Below are 12,100 nucleotides of genomic sequence, written 5' to 3'. Positions count from 1 at the left end.
TGCGGGTTTCAAAATATGGAGATGTTGCCTATAGCAACCAATCAGATTCTAGCTGTCATTTTGTAGAATGCACTAAATAAATGACAGCTAGAATCTGATTGGTTGCTGTAGGCAACATCTCCACTTTTTCAACCCTGCAGTTTAGAAAATTTACCCCGAGGATATAAAAACTTTTTTGTACTTTTTTTTTTTCCTTTATGTTATATCTTAAAGGATAATTCCACCCCAAACTAAAAATTACATTTCAGTAGGCCTTCCATAAATGAAATATTACTGCAGATTATTTTTTTACATAGGGTCTGGATTTACATCTGGGGAGATCTGCCAATGCTCTCGTTCTTGACGGACAACACACTGCTTGTATGATAACAGCCCACCTCAACGAGCGTCCTCTGTCCACAACAAACAGAGCATCCTTAGACCACGGCAAACGTCGGGGGCTTTTCTTTTTTGCATACAGTCAGCGCTGTGTCCATCAACAATATACTGCCCAAAAAAGTAAAGGAGAGCCGACAGAATGTGGCAGGCATTTGGGGCGCCCGTTACAATGGGTACAACGCCGGTTCCCAGGGAAGTAATATTCAACTTATGGAGGGCCACCCCAAACGGAATTGGGTGGATATATCTTTAAAAATATATATAGTTGTTTTACAGTCATTCTCTATACTCTTTGGAAAAGATAATGTCCTACTTTTTTGTGGTGTGTCTGTTCAAAAGAACAATGACTACATAACGTGTATTCTGTAAAAGTGAAATGTCATCTTCTTGTAAAAAAAACAAAAACAACCCAAAAACAAGCAAAATCACTCCCACATTTTATTAATTAGCATAAAGAGACGTCAAAGTGGCAGAAAAATTGAGATTTTACAATGGAGATAAATTCTCTGACAGGCCAAAACAGTCTCCCTCCTATAAAACCTGTGCAGAGTGGTTTGTAACCTTGGCACGACACAAACAACCTTGTGTTGCGTACACCACAAACAGGTCATTTACCCAGTCTGGGCGCTCAGTACGCAGTGACAGAAGATGAGCCTGGCTCCAGCTTAGAAACGTCTACCTGCACCTCTTTAGGGATCACTTAAGATCCCACACACACAGCCGCCGTAACACACAGCCGCCGTAACACACAGCCGCCGTAACACACAGCCGCCGTAACACACAGCCGCCGCAAGCAATTGATCGTGTGCTTTTTTTTTTACTAAACAAGGACTAGTGCAATTTACTTTATTTCTAATTCATGTCAAACTGTACTTGACCTATGTGCCTTTATATTTTTTCCTTGTCTAGAGCTCTATTAATTATAGATCATAAAACAGGACAACCTGACCACCAAGATCTCCCTCTCTCTTACAGGGGTTGTCTATCTTGCTGTTACTTGCCAAGTATCCCCCTTTATACAAGTATACGTGATGATCCCACCTCATAGCAGCAGCTACTAATCACTGAACAGCAGGAGAATTGCTGGAGACTAAGCAGGAGATATAAACCACATAGGACAAGTCATGGTTGAAGGCAGCATTGCCAATGAGTCAACTCTTAACTAAAGCACGTGTGCAGCTCCTACCTTATCAATGAAATGCAAGATATCGATTGCTTTGCCAATATATTGAATGTCTTTCTAACACAGATTTCCTCTACCTATATCTGACATTGTTTTGTTCTCCTAACACAGACTGCTCCTACTCACCTGCGCCAAGATATCATTCATGGCTTCACTTGAGTCATCATCGTTTCTGCCAAGAATCCGAAGAAGCCTCAGTATCCGGACCTGTGAAAAGGAAAGACAAAAACTATAGCCCAGCCGGACGACACCATCCACAGACACTCAATGATCACAGCATCCTCTGCAGAGTCCACACTGACCTGCAAGAAAGGGTCACTGATCCCAGACACGTCGTGTTCTGGAGAATATCCCGACATGATGAGATTTTTCAGAATACGAACTAGTTGAGGAACAAGCTACGGAGACAGATTACAGTGTCAAGAGCTTCCAACGACTGTGCACAGAGACGCTAAAGGCTAATTTCACCCAAAATAAAGATGTAATTTTGGGTAGACTTGGATGCCCTAACAAAAAAAAAAAAATGTACACAGTTTTACTTAGCGGTGCTTGGTAGAGCAGACGTGTCCTCCCAAACCAGCCAATGGTCAGAGAACAATATGATCTCTTCTACTTGGGTAGACCTTAGTTGGGTCATCAAAGCTTCTCTCCCGTGAACTTCTCAAATAACCCCAAACAAGACCCACTCGGAAAATCAGATGCATGAGAGATTCCGCCTGATCCAACGAGCTCCGGTAAGCAACACTTTGTATCTTCTCTCAGGTCAACTCAACAATATTTAGTTTTGGGTGGAATTAGCCTCTTATTACATCCAATTCCTCAATGTGGTATTAATATCCTTCCACTAAACACAGAAAACCGGCACAAACACAAGAAAACATAACAGATTTACAAACTAGCATCACAGTAAAACGCGAGCTCTGCACATAACATTGGGAGACAGGACCTATCGGCCAAGGTGGTGCTACATCTCTACAGCTCTACAACCTACAGTAGCTCAGTACCTTTATCTCAATCAACTCCTGGGAAGTTTTGATTCCTTTTTTGTTTTGTTTTTTTCAATTAAGACAGAGAATTAGAAAGAAAAATAATAAGATAAGTGGTGATTCTTACCTTCTCATTCTACCATTCAGCAGGATCCCATGCAGACAGAGAGCAAAAGACAGGAATCAGGTGTTAGGGAGACTAGACCATAGCTGTACCTCTATGCTCACATGCTACCCCCAACATCCACAGAGCACGTCTAAGGCCCCCAATACTAAGCCTCCCCCCAAATATATCAAATTGTAATTGCATTCAGTGGAGATTGTTACTTGTTAGCAGGTTCTAATGCCGATATGTGATCTAAGGTTACTTATTAGAAGCCCTCTCCTTATCAATACACCACATGCATATTAATGATCAGAGGATAACCAATCAGGGTCCAGTACTGGGTGCCAAGAAACATCAGAGCAAAGGTAACTGTACAAAACTGAGCTAAACAAGGACCAGATCAATTGTCACATTTGATTACACCAGGAACAACAACTGAACTGCACAGATTGCCATACGAGGCCATTACGGATTATTAATACGGATTATTTCAACCGAATTGTGCGCACATTGTCTGGGTCCACATCGGACCGGACTATTCAACCTGTCTGCAGGGCCAACGGATCTTTCCAATGACAATTCATGCGTGTCGTCAAAGTGGATATATAGGTAGGACGTTCAGGGCCATCTTAACGACATTATGGGCCCCTGGGCAAAGCAGTGCACCGGGGCCCCTAGATATAGATATAGATATATAGGAGATAGAGATAGATAGATGTACTTGCTCAGTGACCCTTGTAGGTTTTTTTTTTGCAGGTTTTTTTCTTTTGCAGGATTATTTATTCTCATTAAGAGCCGTGCCTATGGGGCCCCCAGGCAGCTGCCCATCGTGCCCAATGGAAAAGATGGCCCTGAGGACGTTACTTTATAATGTATTTTCCCAAAATGTTACATGCACACAATCTGCTGCATAATTTAATAAAGGGATAATTATTTTTTTTTCCAATCTACGAAGCTGCCCACAAATCTTTATGTTACTGTAACAAATGTTGGACTTATCTCCTGGTGTTGGCTTCAGCGGCTTTTGTATGGATGCTGAATAAGCATGCAATTATCTTAGTGAAAACAATGTCTGGGAGCATACAGGGAAATGAATGTACAGTTCAGTGGACGTGCAGCATGTGATTACGGTGCATATTTCATGAATGACAACATTCTTAAGCCCTTGTTACAAAAGGAAGCAGGTCTACTGGATAAAGTACAAAGGTTGTTATGCACAGACATAATGCCCCAAGCCTTTCACAGATGATGAAGATTAAAAGGGAGCAGGACAGGCAGGAGCAAGACAGGCAGGAGCAAGACAGGCAGGAGCAAGACAGGCAGGAGCAAGACAGGCAGGAGCAAGACAGGCAGGAGCAAGACAGGCAGGAGCAAGACAGGCAGGAGCAAGACAGGCAGGAGCAAGACAGGCAGGAGCAGCAATTTAATACATACCTTCCTAAAATGTGTCAGCATGTCTGGGCTCCTCTCACACATCTCTGTCAGAAGCACGACGGATGTGTGCAGGACTCCTGTATAAAGACACAATGTTATTACATATCCATTCATGTACACAGAGCTTTACAAGACGACGAGCAGACAACTAAGAACCCAGTTACTAGAGAACACCAAAGCTGGCACCCATCACTGTCCGGCACACGCATACCGTGGTTTTTCTCGTTCAGCAGGTTTTTTGTTGCAGGTAAAAACATTTCCATCAGTTCTGGGACCTTTCTGATGACGTGAACAGCACACAGGGCAGCCTGTAACAATACATACAGGAAACGTTATAGGAAAATCACCTGCAAAGGTAAAGATTTAGGAGCAGGATTGTAAATCGTGTATTGAGTTTAATGGCTGCTATCTTATGGTCATTATAACACGTCAGTCACTGTGACTTGGCTATACATGCATTAACACTGCCAATAAATAGCATAGACTTACCTTCTTCCGCAGGTAGGAATTGGATGTTTTAAGGAGTTTCTCCACCTCCCCTGCCAGGTCTCTACACATCTCGGAGGAGCCCATGCAGCCCAGGGTACAGAGAGCGAGGCCCTGCACATACTGAGTGCTGTGATTGAGGTCACTAAGAGATAGATCAGAGGCATCAGTGGACCAATCCGGCTGCAGTAACATACTCTGAGAAGGTAACCGGCCGAAGAGGAACATAAATGAATCACTGGACGACCAGAGAATTATCCCCACTTAATGACCAGCACAAACGTGGACAGATTACTTTCTGTAGTATTAGCAAGTAGGTAAAATATGAAACAGAGTTTTCTTCATAACTGTTCCCTTAATTACAGTAATGTAACTGGTGCAGCCCCTAATGTTGTCCCCACAATGTAATCATCTAGTTCCCAGAGGACAATGATACCAAATATGTGTAAGTTAAGGTCTGGTGTAGATACAGGGCCTCAGAATAAAACTATTCATAGGCCTAAGTGGTGCAGAGTTATTGGGGCGTTTGTGGTTTATTACTGCCACACCCATTCAAAGCTGTCCATGTCACAGCAGTGTGGATGGAGGCATGTTCCCCATACTGTCTGACTAAGCTTCATCTACATGCAAAATATTTTCTTATGTTTACAATTCACTATTTTAACCGAAGTTCCAAGTGAGGAAAAATATCTGGTATTTGAAGCCTTTTTTGTGTTTGTTTAGCAAATAAAGAGCAACTTTATTGTGACCACACACATAAATGTAAACAGACACCATGGCTATTGATGACAATTAGGCCTTTTACACACAGACACTGGAAAACAACGCCTGCTAAAAGAAAGACAAAGCCTTGTACTATGTCCTAGATATTAACAGAATGCTCAAAGTGTGTTCACAGGGCCTCCCTGCAGCACAGTGCACAAGTAACACTACAGGTAACACGGAGAATGACGTAAAGCCAAGTGAACGCCTGTCAGGAAGTGTCTCTACAGGTCCACTTACATTTGTTTTTGGGCTAGAAGCATTAAACGGTGTTTAGCAGGCTTTACCATCACCTGTGTGTACGAACCATTAACCAGTGAGACGGACATGGCTGCAGCAGTTGTATGGCCAGTAATCACAGATATGCTGTAATATCTGCCTACACTGTCTGGTTTCATCATATAGAGTATGTGTAATAAAAGTATATTATACTACGATTAACTTCCAATGTTAGAGGACCAACGTGTCTCTGTTTTTGAAGACAAGTTCCCTTATATTCTATCTACTCAAAGTCCTTTAATTTTCCAATATTTACACTCCTGCTGAATCCTAATTAACAAGACAAGTCAAAATAATGTCCTAAAACGGTTTAACCTTTTTTGGAAACTAAAAGTAAGCATGCAGTGCGTATTCCATTTGGCCTAAGCAAACATTAGGTCATGGGTGACCACTTCTTTTAATACTGAAATGATTGGAGCCCTACAGAACGGAGAGAGGAGCTTCCTACTTCTTAATGCAGTTGGTCATCAGTAGATGGACATCTTGTCTTTCATCCAGCAGGAGCATCGCACCGAGGTAACCGATCCGCTTGTCTGTGAATTTCTGAGAGGCGATGAGCTTCAGGCACTCCAGCTGCAGAGGCAAAAACACCAGTCAGACCTCCCATATCTATATCAATACAACAGGACTGTAGTCAGACCAGGAGACAGTCCAGAGAGACCTCCCATATCTATATCAATACAACAGGACAGCAGTCAGACCAGGAGACAGTCCAGAGAGACCTCCCATATCTATATCAATACAACAGGACAGCAGTCAGACCAGGAGACAGTCCAGAGAGACCTCCCATATCTATATCAATACAACAGGACATCAGTCAGACCGGGAGACAGTCCAGAGAGACCTGCCATATCTATATCAATACAACAGGACTGTAGTCAGACCTAGAGACAGTCCAGAGAGACCTCCCATATCTATATCAATACAACAGGACAGCAGTCAGACCTGGAGACAGTCCAGAGAGACCTCCCATATCTATATCAATACAACAGGACAGCAGTCAGACCTGGAGACAGTCCAGAGAGACCTCCCATATCTATATCAATACAACAGGACATCAGTCAGACCTAGAGACAGTCCAGAGAGACCTCTCATATCTATATCAATACAACAGGACAGCAGTCAGACCTGGAGACAGTCCAGAGAGACCTCCCATATCTATATCAATACAACAGGACTGTAGTCAGACCTGGAGACAGTCCAGAGAGACCTCCCATATCTATATCAATACAACAGGACATCAGTCAGACCAGGAGACAGTCCAGAGAGACCTCCCATATCTATATCAATACAACAGGACAGCAGTCAGACCAGGAGACAGTCCAGAGAGACCTCCCATATCTATATCAATACAACAGGACTGTAGTCAGACCTAGAGACAGTCCAGAGAGACCTCCCATATCTATATCAATACAACAGGACTGTAGTCAGACCTGGAGACAGTCCAGAGAGACCTCCCATATCTATATCAATACAACAGGACTGTAGTCAGACCTGGAGACAGTCCAGAGAGACCTCCCATATCTATATCAATACAACAGGACAGCAGTCAGACCAGGAGACAGTCCAGAGAGACCTCCCATATCTATATCAATACAACAGGACATCAGTCAGACCGGGAGACAGTCCAGAGAGACCTCCCATATCTATATCAATACAACAGGACTGTAGTCAGACCTAGAGACAGTCCAGAGAGACCTCCCATATCTATATCAATACAACAGGACAGCAGTCAGACCTGGAGACAGTCCAGAGAGACCTCCCATATCTATATCAATACAACAGGACAGCAGTCAGACCTGGAGACAGTCCAGAGAGACCTCCCATATCTATATCAATACAACAGGACTGTAGTCAGACCTGGAGACAGTCCAGAGAGACCTCCCATATCTATATCAATACAACAGGACTGTAGTCAGACCTGGAGACAGTCCAGAGAGACCTCTCATATCTATATCAATACAACAGGACAGCAGTCAGACCTGGAGACAGTCCAGAGAGACCTCCCATATCTATATCAATACAACAGGACTGTAGTCAGACCTGGAGACAGTCCAGAGAGACCTCCCATATCTATATCAATACAACAGGACTGTAGTCAGACCTGGAGACAGTCCAGAGAGACCTCTCATATCTATATCAATACAACAGGACAGCAGTCAGACCTGGAGACAGTCCAGAGAGACCTCCCATATCTATATCAATACAACAGGACTGTAGTCAGACCTAGAGACAGTCCAGAGAGACCTCCCATATCTATATCAATACAACAGGACTGTAGTCAGACCTAGAGACAGTCCAGAGAGACCTCCCATATCTATATCAATACAACAGGACAGCAGTCAGACCTGGAGACAGTCCAGAGAGACCTCCCATATCTATATCAATACAACAGGACTGTAGTCAGACCTAGAGACAGTCCAGAGAGACCTCCCATATCTATATCAATACAACAGGACTGTAGTCAGACCTGGAGACAGTCCAGAGAGACCTCCCATATCTATATCAATACAACAGGACTGTAGTCAGACCTGGAGACAGTCCAGAGAGACCTCCCATATCTATATCAATACAACAGGACAGCAGTCAGACCTGGAGACAGTCCAGAGAGACCTCCCATATCTATATCAATACAACAGGACTGTAGTCAGACCTAGAGACAGTCCAGAGAGACCTCCCATATCTATATCAATACAACAGGACAGCAGTCGGACCTGGAGACAGTCCAGACAGACTTCCCATATCTATATCAATACAACAGGACTGTAGTCAGACCTAGAGACAGTCCAGAGAGACCTCCCATATCTATATCAATACAACAGGACAGCAGTCGGACCTGGAGACAGTCCAGAGAGACCTCCCATATCTATATCAATACAACAGGACTGTAGTCAGACCTAGAGACAGTCCAGAGAGACCTCCCATATCTATATCAATACAACAGGACTGTAGTCAGACCTAGAGACAGTCCAGAGAGACCTCCTACATCTATATCAATACAACAGGACAGCAGTCGGACCTGGAGACAGTCCAGAGAGACCTCCCACATCTATATCAATACAACAGGACTGTAGTCAGACCTAGAGACAGTCCAGAGAGACCTCCCATATCTATATCAATACAACAGGACTGTAGTCAGACCTAGAGACAGTCCAGAGAGACCTCCCATATCTATATCAATACAACAGGACTGTAGTCAGACCTAGAGACAGTCCAGAGAGACCTCCCATATCTATATCAATACAACAGGACTGTAGTCAGACCTGGAGACAGTCCAGAGAGACCTCCCACATCTATATCAATACAACAGGACAGCAGTCGGACCTGGAGACAGTCCAGACAGACTTCCCATATCTATATCAATACAACAGAACAGCAGACAACATGGCACAGGAAGCACTAACACGATGATGGAGGCTGTCCAGAGACATCACACTGCCAAACATTATTTTTTTTTATCTTACAACATAAATTAATAACAGTAATGTAACAAACAGGGCATTAAAACACAGGGAAATGCCCTGTTCTTAAAAACAGAACAAAAGGACCAAACACAAATACCAGGAAGTACCAGGCAGTAATTATGTCTTCATTAGAAATCCCCTGGCAACATTTTTATTATTTTTAGTTTATTTTGGTCCTGATGTTGTTCTTGGGGAGAGCCTCGTTTGATAGGCATCGGTTTTTGTGCCAGCACCAAAGGAACCAGTGTACATGGATCTAACAGGGCTGTTCCTATCAGATCCAGTTTACATGGATCCAGTAGAGGCCTAGTACAAAGAGAGCGAGAGATCTGCTTTGTCTCTTGTTGGGAAGTCTTTGTGATGTCACTGCAGTGATGTCACAGGATTTCCTGTTCAGACCAGGAATTGCAACAATCAGGGCGCCAGGTGCAGACTTACAGTGTTGCTGGCACCTTTTTTGGTTTACCTGCTGACTTGCGGCGTCCATGACAGCTTGGGGTTAAGCTGTTGTAGGTCAAAGAACTCCACTGGATGCTACAAATCTTACTTTGTGTAGAGTTAAAATAAAACAAATAAAATGACACTTCCTGTTGATGGACTGTCCTGACTAATCTATCCAATACCTGTAATGGTCCCAAAAACACACACCTCTCTCCTCTTACCAGTCAGTCTGTTTTAAGCGCCTCATGTGAGCGGGAAAATCATGTGTGTGTGGGGGGGGTCACGGGCAACAACTCACCCACTTTGCCTGTTTAAACAGGCCGAGCAGTAGAAGAGTGTGGTGTGAGACCTTTGCTGCCATTAGTAAACACGGACAAATCCACAGTAAGAGTTATTTCTCTTTTTATATGAGCCTCAGTTGGAACTACATTTTTATCTATGGGCGGAGTTATCTTCTGACAACGAAAACACAAAGATAGAATTCAAGACGTCCTAATATTTATTGCTGAAAAGTGAAAAACACAATAAAGTATTGTAATTGAGGTGCATACAAGCAAGCTGAAGAGTCCAATAAGAGGCAGTAACTTTACAGGAACAGGTAGAGGCTGTATGGTTCAAATCTCAAAGACAGACTGATGAAGAACAATCAAAGCACCTAAAGTATAACTACTGATGCCTAATTTTTGGCAGTCGCTTTATTCATGTCAATGGATGCCCATCTTCCCTCGCTCCTTACAGGGTCCCACTGGTTTCTGGATCTGCCCCCCCCCTGCTCATAACCCAGGTAAATAATTTAGTAGGCCGAACGGAGCAGCTGGTGACTGCACATAGCACTTACCTGCCCGAAGTGAGCAGGGTATCCCAGCATGTGCATGTACAGCAGCTTGGCCACATTGCGGCAGCGATATGTGTTATCTTCCTCGCGGAACGATGATCGGATGGCGGCGCACTCCTTCTGGATCATCTCCCGCTCCTCTGCCTGTGTGCGCGCTGTCCGGATGGTGCGGATCAGCTCCCGCAGTCTGATAGGGGCCGGCATCCTCTGCGTAGGAGACAGAAGTAAAGTCATAAAGTGATATCCAGGCATTACTAACATGCAGAAGTATCTAGACCAGAGGTGCCCAAACTCCGTCCTCAAGAGCTACCAACAGTTCATGTTTTCTGGTTTGCTTTAATACACAGATCAGTAATTATCCCACCTGTTTAAACAGACAAAAATCCTGAAAACATGACCTGCTGGCAGCTCTTGACGACTGGGTTTCAGCACCTCTGATCTAGGCAACAGTCATGACAACAGGTCTCAAATATTGCACAGTCCTAATATAAATTGTCCTGCAAGTACAATGTATCACAGCATTCTTCATACCTTACATAGCCTAAGAACATGGCAGACTAGTCATACTTTGACTCAGGACTTGCACAAATTAAGAACACAACGCGCCACGGTCAGTCTCGTCCCGCGCCAGTCTCAGGACACACCGTGATCTCGGCCCCAACCAGTCCCAGAACACATAAGACCTTATTTTGTCGTGGTCAGTCTGTCACATGTCTCCGTCCTAATTGTTCTTCAACATCTTTCACAATTGATAGTTTATTAAAGTCTCTCTAGTTAATTCATTCCCAGTCACTAACCAGCATAAATTAGCCAGATAGTGCCTACATATATCAGGCCAACTCTTGTAGATCCTACAATCCGTCATGACTCATAACAAAACGGTGTCTTGTGAGAACTTTCTGAAGTATGGCTACTTGCAAGGTCACAATCAATGCTCATACCTTGAAGATTCCTAAAACACAAACAAAACAGGCCACACAGTACACAAACACACCGTACTACGCCGATTGCACTTTCCTGGAAGAACGGCATGTTTTAAGATAATCCATCAAGGAAAATCATTGACTGCCTTTCGCTAAACAGCAGCACCAGTCATGTCAGACAGAAACTGTGCCACACCTGCATATTGACACAGCAAGCGTCTGATTTGTACAACTACTATCCCACAGGTATGACCCCATGACCTTTATTACAGGGCGGGGGGAAATCCAGGAAGCCGAAAATATTGCAAACACCAAATTATTTGGAATTGAACTCCCACGGAACTGAATAAGTGTATCCCATTCACCGATGCCTTAAAATAAAAAAAATAAAAAAATGCTGGGCCCTAGATCAGATCGTCAATGTCTCTATTCAGGTCAATGGGAAGTTCACTGTGGAAAAAATCAATGACACCCACCCACATAAAACCATTTCAGAAAAGGAATTATCCAGGTATCCATAAGGCTGACAAATCACTGCAGGAAAATGTATATTTAATATTTTTAGTACCGTACAGTAGAATAGATGAACAAAGTCATCCTTCAGAAATTCTAATTTACCTGCAGGCATTAATATGGGACAGTGCTGAACTACAGCCGAGTAAATGCAAGTGAAGTCCAGACACGACTGAACAGCGCCCCTTAGTGGCCACGTTGCCATGGAAGGGCTAAGGCTTGAACACGAGTGGTCATTAAAATCCTAGACAAAATTACGGTCTGCACTTTAAAGCATCTCAGAGCCTCCTTGCAGAGTAATGTACTATAC

The 12,100-nt window shown here is 43.6% G+C and overlaps 1 protein-coding gene across 1 annotated transcript in view; it reads right to left on the bottom strand.

Moving 5' to 3' along the window:
- The window catches only part of AP1G1 (adaptor related protein complex 1 subunit gamma 1), a 31,666-nt gene that overhangs the window by 10,530 nt on the left and 9,036 nt on the right, over nt 1-12,100 (bottom strand). The window contains exons 2-8 of the mRNA XM_075189136.1: nt 10,358-10,561; nt 6,063-6,187; nt 4,577-4,718; nt 4,299-4,395; nt 4,088-4,164; nt 1,864-1,959; nt 1,688-1,768 (exon numbers count right to left, since the gene is read on the bottom strand). Coding sequence (XP_075045237.1) covers nt 1,688-1,768; nt 1,864-1,959; nt 4,088-4,164; nt 4,299-4,395; nt 4,577-4,718; nt 6,063-6,187; nt 10,358-10,558 — 819 coding nt within the window. The 5' untranslated portion in view covers nt 10,559-10,561. The remainder of the gene's footprint in view (nt 1-1,687; nt 1,769-1,863; nt 1,960-4,087; nt 4,165-4,298; nt 4,396-4,576; nt 4,719-6,062; nt 6,188-10,357; nt 10,562-12,100) is intronic.

The sequence above is a fragment of the Mixophyes fleayi genome, chromosome 10 (genome assembly GCF_038048845.1).
Source record: "Mixophyes fleayi isolate aMixFle1 chromosome 10, aMixFle1.hap1, whole genome shotgun sequence".
In the NCBI taxonomy this organism is placed as follows: Eukaryota; Metazoa; Chordata; class Amphibia; order Anura; family Limnodynastidae; genus Mixophyes; species Mixophyes fleayi.
The sequence above is the reverse complement of the archived record's forward strand: the minus strand, read 5'-3'. Positions and strand labels throughout refer to the sequence as shown.